The following is a 20270-nucleotide window of genomic DNA, read 5'->3' as shown; positions in this document are numbered from 1 at the left end:
TTTCCATTCATACAGAAATGAAATCGGTTAAATTTACTGTTTGATCTCCTTTGTAACTTCCTCTGAATTCAGCTCCTAAATGAAAATTAGCATTTTTGCAATACAATCAGAGATTATGAAATATGTAGCTGAAATATCAGTGTTTTTTTTTACAGTGGTGTAACTAAGTACATTTATTCAAGTACTGTACTGAAGTACAGTTTTGAAATACTGCTTCTACTCTGCTGCTACTCTATAGTGCTTTTTTCTCCACTGTATGTAATACATCTATCTATCAAATGTAATATTCTGAAAATGACCATTCTGCATAATGAGCACTTTTACTTCTGCTGTTACGTAGATTTTGATGCTCATACCTTTGTGTGTATGTATGTATAACACATGCAAATTGGGATGATATTTTTTTATTTTAATGTTTAATATTTTAATTAATTTTACAGGTTTTACGGAGGTATCGCTGTTTCTACTTAAATAAAAGATCTGAATACTTCGTACGCAACTGCCCCCAACCAAACAAACAAAAAAACAAGATGAAAAGGCAATATAAAAACAAATCAACAACAATGTTTACGGTATTCTATTTTTAATTTTTGACGTCTCGCTATTCTAATACATTCGGTTTTCCGACGAACGACGTCACATCCGGTCTCTTCTGTGCTTCGCAGGGATCCAGCATGGCGGACACCGGTGTGGTGGAGACACTTCTACGGCGGATTGAGAAGGTGGACGATGGCGTTGACAGCCTGGAAGTGGCGGCCAGCCTCGGGTTGGAGCACCAGGCTATCGTCGGAGCCGTGAAAAGCCTGCAGAGTCTTGGCGAGGTGAGTTTCCCGGGTTGAGTGGCAGCGGAAGCCAGCCTCAATCCGTCAACATCGCTCATTTAGTGTGACTGATGCAATAGGGACGTCAAGTCGAAAATGAAGATGTCTGTCAGCTGTTTGGATAGACATGGTTAGTAAGCGCAGCATTGTATGTCTTGTATTAAAGTGCAACACCGTGCATTGAGCCAGTTAAGATAAATAAAAGTCACATGAGTCAAATGAGCTGACAGCCATGTTTGTTCCCTGCTGTCCAGGTAATCTCTGCCGAGCTGCGCTCCTCTAAGCACTGGGAGCTGACGGGAGAGGGCACGGAGATAGCCGACCAGGGCAGCCATGAAGCCCGGGTCTTCAGCTCCATCCCGCTGGAGGGTCTGGCACAAAGTGAGCTCATGGTGAGTGCTGGAGGTGGGCAGATCGGGTCGACGTTCTGCCTGATTCAACACAAAAGGGAGACCTGGACAAAATAGCTCCCATGGCTTTAAACAGGCTTCCAATGAAGTCTACCGAAGAATGGCTGCATGAAACACTAACATCTATGTGGCTGAAACACTGAAACAAAATTTGTCTGGAACAAGAACAAAGCAAAGATTGAATTTATTGTAATTTGTGATGCAGGTGGTTTGAGAGTTTTATATTAAATATTGAGAGCAGCAACATTTGGTCCTTGTTTTGTAATTAAACAGAATAACATTCACTCTTCCTTTTATGTTCTTCTACTTTCGAAGATGTGGGGATAATACTTGGACTTTCTGAAAAATAATCCCACTGTTTCTTTTTCATTACAAAGTATTGATTTTATAAGTATACAAAGTACATTCTGTTTTTTGTAATTCTACCATTTTTATAACTTTGGTGACTCTGTTGCTCCTCTGCTTTTTGCCCCTGTGCAGAAACTGTCCTTTGGGAAGATCGGTTTCAGCAAAGCCATGTCCAACAAGTGGGTCAGAGTGGACAAGACACACGAGGGCGGCCCGAGGATATTCAGGATTGTATGTGCTAAGTTTTACATCAGCCTGTTATCATGGCTTTTAGTGACCAGTCCCTTTTCTCAATAAGATGTGTATGTGTGTTTATGCATTGGTCCTCAGGTGGAGAGCATAGATGACCAGGTCAGAGAGAAGCTGCTTCTCGTGAAAAATGGCAATGCAGCTAAACTGGAGGAGAAAGAAAAGAATGAGCTGAAGAAGAGAAAACTGCTCTCTGAAGTGTAAGTCCCAAACTCTTAATACACGAGTGCTGGTTGTGTACCAGTAGGTGGCAGTAGAAGCTCTGCTGTAGCTCAGTGGTTGCTTTCCACAAGTCAGCATGAGACTGGGATGACATATGAAAGTGAGGGACACTAACAGCAGCTTTATTTAGCCTGGGAGCCGATTGTAAGTGTTTTAATGTGTCCTTTTGCCAGCATTTCTTATGAAACTCCTCATGCATTAGCCAGAAATATCCTGCTGTGACCAACCTACTTGGTGGCACCAGTTCACTTGTTCCAATAGAGCCAAGTTAGGTGTTTTTATCTATTTATTAATTTATTGTCAGACTGAACTAAGATAATTAACATGGATAGATGTTTGGAATATGGTGCCAGCTAACATTAAAATGAGTGTTACAGCTATAAGTGACATGCTGCTCTCACCCAGGAGTGGGCAAATGCAGTTTTCTTTAATCACATTGTTAATCAGGTTACCCTGCAGGATACTAAAATGTGTCCTGCCTAAAAATGTAATGTGCAGTTTTATGAGGGACAAAGACAATTTTATGCAAGAAAACTATTTGAGAGTGCTGCAGGGATGATTGATTTTTGTGGGCCTGGAAGTTAGCATCGCTCTGGTTCCCTTGACAAAAATCCAGTGGGATTTTTCCATTGGATGTTTTCAGTATTGCAGAAAATCACGTCAGTGGCAAGTCAGTTTATTACACTTGAATAAGACAAACTTAACAAATGAACATCATTTTAACTTTTGAAGCATAAATGTAATTATCAAAAGCAAAGAAGCTAACACTGGGCTTTAAACATTGTCGTGTCACTTTGTCATCTTCCTGTTATACTCTATGCTCTTTATACACAGATAAATCTTCCAGTTGGAAAGTTTGAGTTAGAACAGTTTGTAAGAACACCAGAATGAACTCAGCAGGGATGTAAAAGTGGACTAGTGAGCAGATGAGTCTCCATGTTATGCCAAAGCCCCTTACCTTTTTTAGGCCTCTGCACAGTTGGCTGTAATGTAGGTTGACCACATTCTAAGTTAATGATCTTGGTAGGCAATATAGGCCCATTAATGTGAAGTCTGGGAGTTTTGAAGTGTCATCGTGTGGTTTGAGTACCCTTTCAGTCATAATATTCCAGTGGTGCTGTCATTTTGACAGTAACAGTTGACAGGGCAGTTTATGCCATCCTAACTCCTTTAGCTACGATGGTTCTATAAAAGCTAAATCCAAATCTAACTAAGCATCTCTCCTCTGAGGGAAGGCAAAATCAGTAAGTATTGACCTCTGAGCATCGAAAACACGACTGCAGTGAGGATTACTAATCACCGAACACTACCAGACCGCTGAATCAACAGTGAAACACTGTCTGGTCCGATATATTCGCAAAGAGGATCCACTTTAACATTGAGCCGCCTGCTGTGTCTTTATTTACTGCATTCAGGACGGTGAAGTCATACTGGATCACTAAGGGCAACTCCTTCAGCACCACCATCACCAAACAGGAGACGGAGCTCACTCCTGAGATGATTGCCTCGTGAGTACAGTTGTTACTTATGAAGTAGTTTATTTTAATGAATCCTGCTTCATAGGAAAGGAAAACGTGTCCCGTCCACCCTCCCCCGTCTGTCAGTGACAGGGTGCAGGATCACAGGCAGAGGACACAGAGGAAACGCTGCCCATTAAAGGGGATGAGTCCAAAGACGAGGACTTTGTCCTAAAGGCAGGGCAGGACAGAGTAGTTGTGACTAAAAAACTGACTAAACAAACCACTGTGAACAAAGTAACAAAGGACACATCCTGACTCTGTGCAGGATGTGTCCTGCAAAACATTAATATGTCAAACTATACTTAAACATTTTTATTCTCTTTGCATTCTGACGGGAAGCCACGCAAACAAACTTTTAATTTTCTATTTTAATTTCAAATGTTTTCAACTGGCTTTCAGACATACTGTAAGCCAGCGAGAACTTTCATGTTGGTAAGATACTTTGAAATGAACAAATAAGGACAAATAAATAAATAGTGGACACACTCATGATACAGCTCGTACTGTTTGCAGGAGGATGAGGCATTAAAATGCTGTCATAATTTAAAATATAAGCTCTGGTCCCAGGTTTGCCTGAAATCACATCATTGAAAGGATTTAGCTAAAAGCAGCATCCAGATGTTCCAAAATTCAAACTGATGCTACTTACTGACTTACTGCTGCTTTTACTTCTCTGTGCCGAATGCGCAGCTGCACTCAGTTTTTCAGTCTCGTCGTCTTCGGTCTTGATTGTGTTGTGTTTCAGTGGCAGCTGGAAGGAGAAGAAATTTAAGCCCTACAACTTTGAGGCCCTGGGCGTGGCCCCTGAGTGCGGCCACCTGCACCCGCTGATGAAGGTGCGAACACAGTTCAGGCAAATCTTCCTTGAAATGGGGTGAGTGACTGTAAATATCACAGTGAAAGACACCAGTTTAGGCACACGCATCAAAAACAGCACATTAAATGAGCTTTTAAATGTGCTTTGTGTAGCTTCACAGAGATGCCGACCAACAACTTCATAGAGAGCTCTTTCTGGAACTTTGACTCTCTGTTCCAGCCCCAGCAGCACCCGGCCAGAGACCAGCACGACACCTTCTTCCTGTCCGGTGCGTGTCGTACGTTTCTCTCACACAGTGTCGTATCCAAGTCGTTTCTGAAAGTCACTTATTCCTAACATTATTCTTCAGACCCAGCGCTCGCCCATGAGTTCCCACAGGACTACCTGGAGAGAGTGAAGAAGGTCCACTCAGAGGGAGGCTTTGGCTCACAGGGGTGAGACATAATCACACCGTCAAATAACAATTAACATAATGGCTGCTGCTGCTGCTACTTCTTACAGCAGGATCAAGGAAGCCTTTGATGGTATTATCTAATATCCTGCTGTCCTCCAGGTACAAATATGACTGGAAGATAGAGGAGGCTCAAAAGAACATCCTCCGCACTCACACTACAGCCGTCAGTGCACGCATGTTGTATAAACTTGCACAGCAGGTTAGTGCACGCATGTTGTATAAACTTGCACAGCAGGTTAGTTAAACACACACATGCACCAGTTTGCTTTTTTGTTGTAGTATGTTTCAGGGTTACAGCCTGCTTTTTGCAAGAAGAGCAGCGTTTAGTTCTTGAATGCATCTTAAGACTAAACCTTTTAAAGATGACATTACCTTTTTGGACTTTTCTTTGGGGTGAATTGCAGCACAGGCTGAGTCAGCTCATATTCCCAAACTCGTTAATGATCTTGTCTGCACTCGGGCTCCAGACTCTCGGAGAAAGAGAGAACCAAACTAGAACCGTGGAGGCTGTAACAACAGCTTGTAGTTCACTGACTTAGTGAACAAAAATGTGAAAAAAAAATCACATAGTGATCGCATGGAGCTCTTCTCTCCCTCTGTCATCACCCTCATGTCAAACCATCCACTCATCCACCAGGAGAAGTTCACCCCCGTCAAGTATTTCTCCATCGACCGGGTGTTCAGGAACGAGACCTTAGATGCCACCCATCTGGCCGAGTTCCACCAGATAGAGGGTGTGGTGGCCGACTACGGACTCACGCTGGGAGACCTCATGGGTGTCCTGCATCAGTTCTTCACCAAACTAGGTCAGAGGGGACTCCATGACCTTGTGAATATGACTTGATAATAAGAATGACACATGACCTTATGTTCTTGTGGGGTAACTGTGAAATCGTAACAACACACACCAGTCTTAAACACTCCCTCTACTCAGACAATATACCTGCAAATTTTGGCACATACATTGTTTTACCAAAGACATGAATTACAGATGTTGATAATAAAATTTTCTGCAGTATTTTGTATATATTTGACAAATTTTGTTGATTATTGTTGCCTTCAGATGTTTTTTTTTCTTTTCTGTTTCATATATAGGAATTACCAAACTCCGCTTCAAGCCTGCCTACAACCCATACACAGAGCCCAGCATGGAAGTGTTCAGCTACCACGAAGGTATCGTACAACTCCTCCACATCGCTCGATTCATGAAGTAAATACAAAAAAAATAGGAAGGTTGGATTCCTAGCAAAGTTAAAAAGTGGTAACTGTTAGTCAAACTTGAATTAAGACCTAAATCTGACGCTCTGACATCTGCATCAGGTGAAAGCTAGCTGTGATTATAGCTACAGTTAGCCAACGGCAAAGCTAAATATACTTTTAAATTTTTTCCAAGCTGCCATGTGTGCATCCGTTGTGATTGTGTTTTGATTAAGTCTTTATTAGTCTCAGCTCCTGCAAACCAGCTGAGCAGATCACAGAAGTTGCCATCTCCGCTTTTGACTTTGGTTAAAGTCATGTGATTTGGTTACGTTATGCTAGTCACATTTTGTAAGGTCATGTATTAAATTGGTTTGAATATTAATAGTAGACAGCCAGAAAACATTCAGTCCCTCCTAGCTATGAACTGTAAATAATCAAAGTTTATTTTCTTAAACTAGTTGAATTGGCCAAGAAAGCTAAAAGAATGCGTTTTGTCGGTAGATCCTTTATTTTTGACTCACATTTAGTTAACATCATCTGAACGCAGGATGCAGCATGTTTTTTTAACTATGTTGTGGCTTCTGTTTTGTGGATTGAAAGATATAAAACAAAGGTATGACAGCCTTTCTATCTGTTACAACGTCTGAAAAAGATCCTCCTCTCTGTGTGCATACAGGACTAAAAAAGTGGGTGGAAGTGGGAAACTCGGGGGTCTTCAGGCCAGAGATGCTTTTGCCTATGGGGCTTCCTAAGGATGTGTCAGTCATTGCTTGGGGACTTTCTCTGGAAAGGTGAACACACACACACACACAGCTCACAGAAACAGTGAATATAAATGTTGTATATTGTGAGATCAGTGGCACAGTTGCTTTTGAAAGGTCTTAACTGACCTGCATTTTATTTTACTGCCATGTCAGCTTTTGAAAATGGGGGCACATCTGCACGTCTGTGAAAACTATATCATGTCGATAATCTCTGATTTTCCATGTGTGGCTTGTGTCCGTCTGTAGACGTCATCAGCCCTGTAGCTGTGTGCCCACTGAGCTTACATCTGACCCACATTTCACATATTTAGGTTTACTGTCTGAAGCGGATTATTCCTCTTTATCAATGATTTAATATATTATGTACATTATTTATTGGAATTATTTCATGTTAGATTCTTTTAATTACATGCTTTTTGTTTTTTTTTATTCTTTTTTGTTTTGCTGGTCACTTGGTCGTCCCACTACCGCTGCTTGCAGAGAATACTTTGGCTTTAACTGTAGTCATATTTGAGGGTTAACGTGGGGATAGCTGTCAAGGCTAATAACTGTGAAGCGAATGAGGAAGCTGGGAAAGGCCTTATAATCCTCACTGAATAATCCTCCCTCTTCCCACAAACCTGCATTGTGTTTTACCTGACCCGTCATAACCAGAACTGTCGCTCACTCGGTCCTCTCCCTGCAGGCCCACCATGATTAAATACGGCATCAACAACATCAGAGAACTGGTGGGACACAAGGTGAACCTACAGATGGTCTATGACAGCCCCATCTGTCGACTGGAGTCCTGAGGATCACTCAGCCTTTGTCATAATTATTATTATTATTTTGAATGGACCCATTTTACTTTAAACATTTCTTTTCTTTGAGAACCTGCCTTGAGAACGCCCTCCACCCTCTGGTCATTCTTGCCAGTCCAAGCTCAACCAGCAAAACCAGCTGGTCTGAAAGCGGCTGTAGCAGGAAGAGGGTCTGTTTTTCCTCCATCAGCACTTCAGACAGATTTCTGTGAACTGTTTCTCAGATAGCTTTAACACACAGGAGCAGCCTCTGCATGAACTGCTGTTCTGCCGGGCACAACATCAGTGGGAGTCTTGACTTTGTTACATCAGCACCCTGCCACAGTTACTACAACAAATGACCCATTTGTATAGAAAAAAAATACTACTTTTGGAATATGACAGAGGTACAATAAAAACATTTTCCAAATACCAGCCTGACCTTGTGTGTTTGTCAGGGTCATATCTACCAGTAAACCCGAAAAGAGAGAAAAAGAAGAAGAACAAGCCGCAACGCTCTGTTGTACACTCATGATGAAACTGTGTCCCTGTGTGTGGACTGGAGAGCATGTTGTCACTGGTGTGGATGGTTTTTGTAGTTTCAGAGGAAGACAAAATGATTAAGATTTGTAATGCAGGTTCAAAGATGTTATTACTACATCTTAGTCTTTCCTACCCTCAAATGTTGCAAAGCTACACGTTATGAGTTTCTATCTAAAATGATAAGAGTCAAAATCTATATGACCCATAAATGATACTTTTACAGATTAGTTTTGGATGTGAAAACTCTGAACCTTATTTCTTCTTTCTTACAACCACTCAGACTGCAGATATAAACTTGCTATAATTATTATAATGTTTATATTTCAAGGTCATAGAATGTCATGGAAGACACAAACACAAATTACTCGTGATTTTTACATCTGTTTTTTTGTTTGTTGTGTGTGTGTGTGTGTGTGTGTCATGAAACAGAAGCCATTGTTTGGGTGTTGGGCATTTAACATGTGCCCATCAGTTCCCTGTTGTATTTTCTGCTCCAGAACCAAGTTCAGATAAAGTGCAGTACTCAAATTAACTTACTAAGCTCTTGCTGCACAGGCTGACCTCATGGCATTACACGAGTTGTAAACAAGAATGAGGAATTTCTTGGTCCAGTATTCCCTGCAAAAGATCAAAACTTTGTTGACCACAGCTTTGGTTGACCACCTGCTACATTTTAACTAGGGGCTTTAAAAATATCATTGAATTTAGTTCTGACAAACCAAAGCTGCACAATAAGTTGTGATTTTAAATGTTCTCCACCTTTATTAAGAACAAGCTGATGTCTGAGAGTTCAACCTGCTGCGAGCTGGAATTAAATGAGAAATTAGCTCACTTTCCCAGCACATCTCATACTGTATACTTTTGTGCTCTTTAAAGCAGATGGGGGGGAATCCGTGACCTTCTGTAAAGGCTGCAGGATTAAGTCATGTTGTTGTACGTGTTGAATAGCTGGGACTCCGTTAAGTCCTCCTCTTAAGCTAATCCCTGTGTCTTGAAATAACATTTTACCGAAGCATGTGAGACAGCCAGCTGGTTGGTTTACAGGTTGGAAGCGGCTTTGTTGATGTGAGGACTGCAGGTTACGTAGTAACCGCTGCAAAGTTTCTGACCTCCTGTTCCTTTTAGCGAAGCGTAAAAGTAATAACAAAAATTTGAACAAAAATACCATCGGCTTGTTCCACACCTAAACTAAGAGCTCCACTCTTACTTTGTCTTTCATGTGAAAATCTTTATTTCATCCACAAAGAAATAAGACATTAGGGATGCCGTAATGTACCCGTGACAGCATTTACCCACATGTGATGTCTACTAAACCTGATCCAACATGTCGAACAGCTTCTCCCTGAAGCTCAGGCACAGAGACGGTATCTAGTCGTCTTCTCCGGTAATTCTTTTTGTCCTTGGGTTTCCTTTCTGTTCCTTTCTGTGGGTGTTTGCTTTGACTTTTCTATTGATATGACATCTGAGAGAGGCAAGTCTTGAGTCAGGTTGTGTAATTCTGAGCAATCATTCAAAGTGTAAGAGAGAAGGACACAGTGTACTGACAACAGAGGGGAACAAGACACAGGGTTTCTACACACTGCATATGACAACAGTCTCTTCCCGGCCACACTTAAGTACATCAAAGTCATATCTGCATGTGTATTGTGTTCTGGGGTTCTAGCTGTCAAGGCTGTTCATGATCATGATACTTGTCCAAAATCAGGCGTCCCTGTGGATGCTGATCTCTCTGGTTGATCCAAGCCTGTTGAAGAAGGTCTGAGTTGAGACCTGTTGGGCTGTGTGACAGTGGGAAGAAAGACGGGATGTAGGGGATGGCAGCCAGCAGCAGCGGGCTGGTCTGGGGGCTTACATCGTGGGGCAGAGGGACGATCACATCGTCCTGGTCCCACACATGAAAGGCATTGTGGGCAAATGGATGCACTGGAGGAAGATGGCTGGAGGCCATGTGCTGCAGGTTGTTGTCCTCATCCTTGTCTTCATCACCAGCTGGACCCAACACACAATCTAATCAAGAATGACAAAGAATGTAGAGTTAATACCACTGATACCAAAAAGGATTTGAGGTCTGTGGCTGTTGAAGTGTGGTACACTTGAAAAAGACAATGAGAGGCATGTACCTACAGAGAGTCTGCAGGTGCCAGTGGGTGTATGTAAAGACTGTGGAGTAGCCAAAGATATCCTGATTTGATTTAAATTATATACATTCTTATACTCAGTTGTCAACACCTCACACGAAACCCCATTCATTCGAATAATGTGCTGCTGGACTGAAAGCCCGTTTCAGAAAGCCTGTTATCCTGAAAACTGTTCCGAAGGCCCGTTGCTCAGAAAATACACTCTCTCCCCTCTGTTGTTGTCCGGGAGACGACACCTGCCCTGTCCATGGTGCTGAATCAGCAGGGCTTTTGCCCCTAAATGGGCTTTCGTTCACTGGTGGGGTTGATGAAGGGTTTTCTGCTTTGTTCATCTGATGGGGAAATTAGACTGAACCACACACTACACTCCAGCTTAAAGACTGAACCACACACTACACTCCATCTTAAATGTGAAGGCTGAGTTATATGATAGCTTGACTTAAATAAAAATGTACATTATTATATATAGTAGAATTAGAAGAATTAGTAGAAAGTACCTGCTATGTCAATGGCCAGATCCTTGATGAGATGTCCAACAATAGCATAGGCCACTCCAACAACCACCAGGGCAGCCATGAGCAGGTACACCACTGCCTTTGGCAAAGCGATCAGGTCCTTCACCGGGGGCTTGTACTGGCTGTACAGGGGCTCGTCTATTGAGGCTGAATACGGGTACGCATGTGCTTCATCAGTGGCGTTTACGCCGGTGAAATTATAGCCGTTCATGATTGGGGATAATTATTCCAGTTTAGATTGACTTCCTCCTGGCTTCCTCCCCTCTCACTTAAAGCTGGCCCGTCCTCCACACATGAGAAGGTATACTCCTCACACGGAATCCATCCATCCAAATGTTTGGAGAGGATATTTCTCCTTGGTTAAGTGAATCCCAGAAGTTTGGCGGCGTCGGGGCTGCCGTCCACCTCTGCCTCCCTCTCTGTCCGCGGTGCTGAAATGAAGCGCTCACTCTGCCCGCAGTTGTGAACTGTCGGGTCCGCCCTCTTGGACCACTCGTCCACATGACGTCTCCAACACGGGCTTACATGCCGCTGTCGTCGTGCCCTTAATTCCTGCTGTGTTACCGAGAAGTCGTCTCGTAGGAAATCAGTCAGCAGCTATTTGGCGGTTTCTCTGATGTAAATGAAGGCTGTGGTGTTATAACAGGAAGGCACCGCTTTCCAGCGCAGTCCAGCGTAACCTCTTAAAACCCAGAAAAGGTACGGAAGCACCTGAAAATCTCGCTGTTAAGATCCAGAAAGTTTTTCACAATGAAGTCACAATGAAAAAGTTTACTTCCTCATAAAACATTTGCCAAGCCTGTCTGTATTTTAAACCCTGCATTGTTTATATCTAGTGGTCTTCCTTGCCTTTACAGGTGAATTGCTTGAGTTTGTTGGTGCCTTACCTGTCAGTCAGCAGAATAGCGTGATAACAGCAGCGTGTACAAGCGGGCTTCTACATGTGCACAATGCAAACACAACGGGGACCCATGTGTAGCCCTTTTAGTGATCAAATACTCCACAAGGTACCTTAAAGTTCCCCCCTTGATGCCGTGATGTATGGGTGTACCTCAGGGTGTTCAGTTCATCATGATATTACTCATCTGCATGGGAGGCAGGATGTGCTTCTGACACTGGAGGCAGGGCCAGCTTGTATCACAATGAGCAGTACCTGAACCAAAACAGGAAGCAGGGGCCACATGCTACAGGGTCCTGAATAATTCTTGCATGCATGTCAAGTAGCTACAAATATTATCTACTCTCCTGTTTTGTTTCTGGGTTGTGTGGCCCACTGCACGTGCTACAATAAGTACTCATTGAACTTGTTTCCAGTTGGATGTGTGCTGTTTTAAAATGGCGGTCTGTGTGGAAACGTTTTTGTTCCAGAAGGGATTATCTAAAGGCAGATGGACTTGTCTGAAGTTCTTGAAGACACTTCACCTCTGGATCGAGTCCAGTTACCTTCAGAAAGCATCTAAACATACCATGGCAAAAAAGCTGAATGGCACAGTGATATCCAGGTCTCTTAATATGTCTGTGGATCAGACCCTCAAACGGACTAAGTCAAGCCAAGACCTGCTGGTGCAGCAGGGGGTGTGCTCAGACCCTTAGTTAGATCCTAGCATCCCATTACTGTGGCCTGGGACCACCGCTGGGCCTACCAATGCTTTTATTGCCAAACCTTTGGCATATAGTGACAAAACAAGGTTTTTAGTATTATTCAGCTCAAATGACCAACCAGACAATACAAATGCAGCCTTTCACACCAGGAAATAATGGCCTTGAAGTTTTTTATTATTATTACTATATTTTTGGGCATTTAATGGATAGGACAGTGAAAGAGAGTGACAGGAAATCGGGTACGAGAGGAGGACATGAAGCAAAGGACTGCATGCCAGACTCCAACCCAGGTCATTGCCATGAAGGGATTTCAATCATCTGTACACTGGCAAGCGTACTAACTACGCCACACGTTGTGCCCATTCAAATTTTGTTACAGTCATCCAAATAACAGATAACAGTATGAAGTCTAACTGATGACCGCGTTCACACTGTCATCTATGGGCAATTCAGAGTTTCTAATTCATGTTGAATGTCGGTGGTCGCACTGCTCACACCCACATATCCCAACTCATAAATCCTAATCTTGTATTTCAGTGTCGTCAGAGGATTAGTAGCTTGTCCCTGCTAAATGTTTTTAAAGACTGTCTTCCATTTGAGAGTGTAGTCTCAATCCAATCGTGAAGTCTCTAATTGAGACTGAGGTTCCAATCCAGATGATTTTCTGAGATGTGAAGCTTTCTAACTAGTGTTAGGCTGCCATAGCTGCTGCTAATGTCCGGATGAGAGTGGGAGAAAGTGAAAGAGACAGCAGGGGACATGGTGAGGACAGAAAGGACAGTCCACACACATAGTCCATTCAGGATACAATAAATCACATCCACACATGCCCAGAAGATGAAAGGCCATTGGTCATAAACCAAAAAAATATTATGTAAGTGCCATGTAGAACACAGCTGGACATCATGTACGTCCAGGGATCTGCCAGTTCCTTAATTCCCTCCATTTCAAAGTGGCAGACATGCAATGAACCTAGAGAGGGTGGAGGCCTTTATCTCTCCACTGGTCCTGCTTTACCCCCACATCCCTCAAGCCCTGATGGGTTTAAAGAGGAAAAAAACAAAGCAGAGATTATCTGCTCAGCACAGAGAACATTTTGAGGGGTTCACTTCTTTTTATTTGTCCAGCATGTGAAGTGAGGCAGAGATGGAGAGAGAAAGTATGCAAGTGAGAGATGAAAAGGCAGAACTATTGTTTCTGTTCCACAGAAAAACCTTTGAATATCAAAGTCGAAACAGCTCTCTACAAAGTAATGTAAATTAACTGCAAATGTAGAATCCATAAAAAAATATTTACACAAGTATTCACTGCCTCCAAGCCAGTATTTAGCAGACACACCATTTGGGCTATACAAATAAAGTTGAATTGTCTTGTCTGGAGAGATTACTGCCTTGGCACCCCAGGGTGTTAACAGTGATGTTTGGACTTCATTCCTGGGAAATTTGACTTCTTGGTATTTTCCTATATTTTAATACATCCATTTTCACCTCTACCCTCACTGCCCTCTACTCTTGTCACAAATCTCCTCCTTACGCTCTCAGTTTTTGAAGACAGCTGACTCGGGGCAAACTGGACTGCGCTGCTCCTTTGTGCTGTATCCTCATGAAGGGCAAGATGTTGTGAGCCTGAATAAACCAGCAGAGGACATTTTGACATTTGTGAGCCCTGATGGCAGCTCAGAGCAGCACAGGCGCAGGATTACATCATGTCAGAATGAGGTGCAGTCGTGTGTCAGCTGCTGCTGAGTAACAACTTTGTGTTTATCTTCAGTACATTCTGCAGGTTTCTTTACACACCCTCCCCACAGACAGCTGAAATTATTTAAATATGTCTGACAATCAAACACATTAAACGATCCAATATTTAAAGAAAGAAAAAAAAAAGAATTCGACATCCTTTTCCCTCTTTCCTCTTCCATTGATCATCTCATGACTCTTCAGACTTGACCCTCTGGAGGGGCCTGACTCCTGGACTGGGAATCAGCTGTATGTATTTGAAATTATTCCATCATGCCTTGATGTCACATCTACATAAACACAATAAATCCTTCCATTTACATACTTCAGTTTATATTAAAAATCATGACATTTTGGACTGAGGATGAAATAACACACAAGGTGTGTGTCTTTCCCTGTCAAACACTTTATTGCCTTGCACACATTTGGATTACTTAAGCAACTTTTATTTATTAAAGAATTTATCACTGACACCCTTGACCTCAGGTAAAACATGAGTATGACACGTATAGCGTGTCAGTGACAGAGTCTTAAAGTGCTAGAGGTTATCACCGTGCTGCCAACAGTACCAACCAACAGCCAACTGATCATGTTATCTGTGTGATATAAACTCTGACAACATTCATACAGAGAAAACATCTGCATAGCTCCACAGGCAGTTCCAAACAGGATATGGCCATACAAGTTATGTTTTTTTTCTTTTTTTTTTACAATAAAAGTATTAGTGTTGTGCACATCAGTAACCAGCATCAAATCTCATTCAGAACAGTTACCGTCTATACAATAACTTGTCAATACATTTTGGAAATAGGGAGCTGAAAAACAATTTCTGAAAAGTAACTGATTGAGAGTAGAAAAATAGCCACTTTTGAATTACACTTTAATACAGACTTAAAGTGTAATTTGTTCTCTTGCTCAAAATGAAATGCTCAAACATATATGCTACAATTCTGAGAGGAAACAAACATTGTTTCTATACAGTTAAAAAAATAACCAAACATCAAAATGATATGAAAAGTGCTGCAGAGACGACACGCATGTTAGGCTCCTGTTGGTTGGGAGCAGCAGCGAGAGGTGGTGTCTATTTCCCCACAGTGAAAGACTGAAGGCCTGTGATGGCTCTGCCCAGGATCAGGGCATGGATATCATGAGTACCTGGAGGAGGAGGCAACAGGTTCAACAGGTGCAACCCAGCTGTAGGTGGAACACAGATGACTGAAAAACACTATATGAAACACTTTCTCCCTCCTTCTCCTCCTCACCTTCGTATGTGTTGACAGCCTCCAGGTTCATGACGTGGCGGATGATGTGGTACTCATCTGCGATGCCGTTTCCTCCCAGCATGTCTCTGGCCTGCCTGGCGATGTCGAGGGCTTTACCACAGCTGTTTCTCTTCAGCATGGATATCATCTCTGGGGCTGCCCTGTTAGGAGAACACCATATTTGTTTGGCGTTACTTTGGGGATGTCAATGTGGGTCATCAACCACTCTGATCCAGACTGAAATGTCGTCACAGCAGTAGACAGGGAAAGCCTTTCAGTTTGGCACAGGTAGTCATGATCCCCAGAGGATGAATTTTAAATATTTTGGTGATCCCTTAACTTTTCCACCATTAGGTCTGGATTTAAATTTATCCAATACTTTGTTTTATGACCAAATACCAAAACTTGTAACAGCTTCAGGTGCTGTACGTGTTTAGCGCTAGCCACTAAATGTTATGCACCAGATATTTGTTCTACACCACATCATATCCCATCGATCATCACATCACAGTGCAGTGAGAAGATACAGCTGTTATTACTTTTTCTCATCTATGAGTCTTCCCAGCTGCAGACAGGACTGTAGACCAATGGTGATCTCTGTCAACATGTCGGCCATCTTCTTCTGCATCAGCTGATTCCTTGCCAGTGGTACTCCAAACTGGATTCTGGTTAAGTAAACGACACTATGCTATCGTCATGTTCAATAAATAATCAGATTCACTAAGGAGCAATAAAATAGCTTTTTTTTCCACTTTAACTTAATTACTGCCTTACAAGACGAGTGCAAAGAGAATAATACAATGTATACAACGTGTGTATGACCACAGGTGACATGACACAGCAGCTGGGACATCTGACCTGTCGAGTGTGTACTGTCGAGCCGCGTGGAAACAGAACTCTGCAGCACCCAGAGCACCCCATGCAATACCGTAACGAGCGTTGTTCAAGCAGCCAAAAGGACCCTGGAGGCAGCAAAATGAGTGATGCATGAGTAGCAGTGAGTGCTGTGTGTTGTGTAGGAAGAAAGCTACACTGTATAATGTGTATAGTAACAAAGTTGGAGAGTAAAAAGAGTATATAATGAACATTTAAGAGTAAAGGCACACAGTTAAAAGTGGTTTCACTCCACTCACCCCGAGGCCTGAGGCTTTAGGCAGCAGGTTTTCCTCAGGGACCTCCACTTCGTCCATGAGGATCATACCAGTGGCGGAGGCTCTCAGGGAGAACTTTCCCTCGATCTTAGGCGTCGAGAGGCCCTTCATGCCACGCTCCAAGATGAAGCCACGAACCTTTCCATCGTCACATTTGGCCCAGACTACAGCAATGTCTGCCACTGGGGAGTTGGTGATCCTGAAGGTGGAGCCAAAGGCAGAGTTAGGGAGACGCCTTTGCCTATGTGAACCTGTACTTACCAACTACAGAGAATCACCTAAAATCTGTTCTGCGAAACACACTGCGCAGTGGACATTTTTGTGAGATCTCCTCTTGCATAACTTTTGTCTTGGATCTACACCATAATAGACTGATCTAGTTGGATTACTGACTGAAAAAAGTACACTTAATCAAAAAGATAACCTCTGTTTCATACAGTACTTTCACTGTGAAGAGCACCACCATGTGGACAACTGATGACACAGGGGCACAGAGGCTTGAAACATTCTTACTGAGCTAAAATCTAATCTAATATGAACATTCACGTATATTTCTGCTCTTTCAGTAATGTGCAATGACTCGAGGTCTTGACAATAGAGTGAACCCCCCCCACACGGGTCATCAAATGTCCAAAGAAATGATGTTTATCAGAGCAAGAAGCATTTCTTATTATTTTGTAGATCTCCACTACTCACCAGGTCTTCGAGCCTGTGAGAGTGTAGGTGCGACTGGATGGATTGTATTTGGCTCTGGTTTCCATGCCGCTGGGGTCGCTGCCATGGTTTGGCTCCGTCAAGCCGAAGCAACCGAGGATCTCTCCACGAGCTGGGAGGGACAAACCAAGAGCTCAGTCACTCATTACTGGCTTTTTGTGGTTAATGCATTAATGATTCATTTTCACCCATCTATTGCTGGTGCTTCTTACCCAGCCTGGGCAGATACTTCTGTTTCTGCTCCTCTGTGCCATAGGCATTAATGGGGTGCATGACCAGCGACGACTGCACACTCATGACTGAGCGATAGCCGCTGTCCACTTTCTCCACTTCTCTGGCAATCAAACCATAGGCCACATAGCTTGTCCCAGCACAGCCATAACCTTTGTATCAATCACAAGGACAGTCAGCGTTATTCAAACAAAATGTAAAGCACTAGATGAAATAAAGTTAAGCAATAACGTAAGGTTTTATGGGCTAAACTTTCTCTAAACAAACACGAAACACGGGTGCAGAGTACACACAGGCAAAGTCCATCTGAGACACCTGATAAAGTGTTACACTTCACCATAAAATGCTACAGTGAACACACATCTGTGGTACCGTCTGTTTGGGTCTTCAAAATGTTAAAGGTCATATACCATATGTGTGTTACCTCCGTGTCATACATGCAGCGAGTCGTGAACGGTGTGAACGTCAAATCAAGCGGGCCTTATCAGACTCACCTTTAATAGTTGGGCCCAGGACGCCCATCTCTCCCATCTCTGACACGATTTCTCTGTGGAACACTGACAAAAAGAAAAATGACACAAGCTCTCATGTTTCAAATCATCCTGAATTTAAAAAACATTAAACATTAAAGCCCCTCTACAGACACACACACACACACACACACACCAGAAAGCCTCTCAACCTAGCAGCTACAACACAGGCTCCTTAGAGAAACTTTTTCAAAAAGCGATGAATGTGTTTCTAGTAAAAGTTAAAGCTCCAGTGTACTGTGTGTTTCCACTGTGGACATGGAGAGTCTGACAGCAGGTGCTCCTAACTTTTTAGCCGCAAGCGCCGGTGGCTGTTTGTGCTATGCTGAGCAGCGGTCACACACTACACAGCCATGATGCCACTTCTCCTTCAGTGGCTGTCCTGTGTCAAGTTTGCAGCATCTTTTAAATATGCTAAGAGGAGGCAATTACTCTTTAACAATTTGTCTTCAGTACAAACACTAAAACATTATGGATGTCAAGGCAACATGGTAACTCATGAGAGCTGAATGTAAAATCAAGCAATGAAAAGAAGGACTCACCTTCATTTCTGTTCGCCATAATGATGCGAGGCATGAGCTTCTCTTGGCAGTAGGTCCGGAAGGAATCTCGTATCATGATCTCATCCTCCGTCAGCTGGCTCTCAAGGTCCAGGGCATCGAGCCAGTTGAACTGAACTTTAGCTGTCAGAAGGGGGAACAATTCAAAAGCATGAAAACAATACGGTAGTTAAAAATATGTTCTAGTTAGAGCTACAAAATCGAAACTATAACTTCTAACAGATTTGAGAAATGAGGAACTGCTGACACCTACGTGATTTAGTCTTCTGCTCAGTCTTCTCTGCATCTGTGGAAAGTTCAAACCAGAAAAAAATGATTTGAATTGTGCAAGAAATGTCAAGATCTAATTTGAAATTCACTTCCTGAATCATTTTAAAAATACTACATACATTTGTTAAACATCAAAATAAAGACTGCAGTATATCAAACATGATTTCAGATTTAATACTACCATGGGTCTCTTTTTTGGCAGATGTGAGAGTCAAAGTCAACTTCATTGTCAATTCTGCCATATGTGCAGCACATACAGAGGAGCTGTGTTAGTCTGAGACCCACGGTGCAGTAAGTAGAAGACTTAACACTTGCAAACTAAACTGTGGATGCTCTAAACTACCCTGGTGGGTAGTGAACGGTCCCTTTAAACAAAGTTAGCAGTATGGCTGGCATGCTGTCATTGCACTTACCCCATCTGACAGGTGTTGCAGTTCCCTGTGCTCTGGAAGCTGAGATGATGGCGCATTTGCGAGGGTTGGCCAACAGACGACACACAGCACCTCTCAATGCCATGGTGAAGATTAGCCTATCAAATAAACGTTACAGATGATAGATAGATAGATGCTTTATTGATCCCGAGGGAAATTCAAGAATATACATCTGATTCTCATTTCTAAAACTGGTAAATTGAGTGCAGTGAACTGCTGTTGGGACATTTTCCCTGTAATATCTAACTGCAACACCTGCCAACGTGTCAAGCGAACAGACCTTGGACAGACAGTCAACTCAACTTGGTAAAATAAATCGTAAGATACTGTAGCAACAAGCTAACAGCGCTAACTCACTATAGTTCATAACTTGGGTGTTAAAAGCTTAATTTCCGAATGACCATAGCAACATTGTATTGTATGCGTTGAGGGTAGCGGTGAAACCACTGAGGCAGTTGTATCAGAAGTATTTACCTTTACTGAATCGGACAGCAATCCTTAATCTGAATTGGCTCTGGTCTGTCTTGAAACTGAACGCCAGATCACACAGTGGCGTCATTACGTAAAGCGGACCAAGCTGAGTCTGCCATATTGAGTGTGGCGACATCATCGAGCATATGCCAAAGATTAAGGATTGGCCAACTGTTTTGTGCAAAATCAACGATTTTCTGCATGTGAAAGCAACACGTATAAAATCTGAGTCTTAAGACAGAAATGAATTGCTGCACTGTGGCCAGCCATCATCACCGAAGATGGCTGCCTTTAGAAGATACTTCAGCCAGCCTGCAGACGACTCTGATTGGCTCTCTAGCGGAGGAGTGACTGTAAGAGGCGTGGATATCTGAGGCTTATGATCATATTTCATTTTTGTTAAAAAAAAAAAAAAAAAGAATCAAGGAAGGGTAACAGTAGCTGCCATTTTAGCAATACGTTCATGGAAATTTATTCAAGTCCTTAGCCTCCCAGTCCCCAAAGCAGCTATCTGAGTTCTTCTTTTCCACTC

At 42.7% G+C, this 20270-nt stretch overlaps 2 protein-coding genes across 3 annotated transcripts; one reads left to right on the top strand and one right to left on the bottom strand.

The window, feature by feature from the left end:
• Window positions 1–629: 629 nt before the first annotated feature.
• Window positions 630–8019, top strand: farsa (phenylalanyl-tRNA synthetase subunit alpha). Its single transcript, XM_046416089.1, has 13 exons — window positions 630–821; window positions 1076–1213; window positions 1712–1810; window positions 1910–2028; window positions 3466–3558; window positions 4316–4444; window positions 4540–4655; window positions 4737–4821; window positions 4941–5040; window positions 5479–5647; window positions 5937–6014; window positions 6718–6832; window positions 7491–8019. Exons 1-13 carry the CDS (start codon window positions 675–677, stop codon window positions 7594–7596), a joined length of 1494 nt encoding a protein of 497 aa, XP_046272045.1. The 5' UTR covers window positions 630–674; the 3' UTR covers window positions 7597–8019.
• Window positions 8020–14504: 6485 nt separating this feature from the next.
• LOC124073011 (glutaryl-CoA dehydrogenase, mitochondrial-like) lies at window positions 14505–19892 on the bottom strand. 2 transcript variants are annotated; one of them, XM_046414874.1, is made up of 12 exons: window positions 19742–19892; window positions 19250–19365; window positions 18820–18852; window positions 18549–18689; window positions 17971–18033; window positions 17458–17628; window positions 17228–17357; window positions 16514–16730; window positions 16239–16342; window positions 15920–16045; window positions 15381–15541; window positions 14505–15273 (listed from the first exon to the last, which is right to left on the bottom strand). In XM_046414874.1, exons 2-12 carry the CDS (start codon window positions 19350–19352, stop codon window positions 15200–15202), a joined length of 1323 nt encoding a protein of 440 aa, XP_046270830.1. In that variant the 5' UTR covers window positions 19353–19365; window positions 19742–19892; the 3' UTR covers window positions 14505–15199. The 2 variants fall into 2 exon arrangements, with proteins under 2 accessions (XP_046270830.1, XP_046270831.1); XM_046414875.1 differs by lacking the exon at window positions 19742–19892 and adding an exon at window positions 19625–19648.
• Window positions 19893–20270: the final 378 nt, after the last annotated feature.

This window comes from Scatophagus argus, chromosome 16 (assembly GCF_020382885.2).
Source record: "Scatophagus argus isolate fScaArg1 chromosome 16, fScaArg1.pri, whole genome shotgun sequence".
NCBI classification, from domain to species: domain Eukaryota; kingdom Metazoa; phylum Chordata; class Actinopteri; family Scatophagidae; genus Scatophagus; species Scatophagus argus.
Note: the sequence above shows the minus strand (reverse complement) of the source record. Positions and strands in the feature narration are given on the sequence as shown.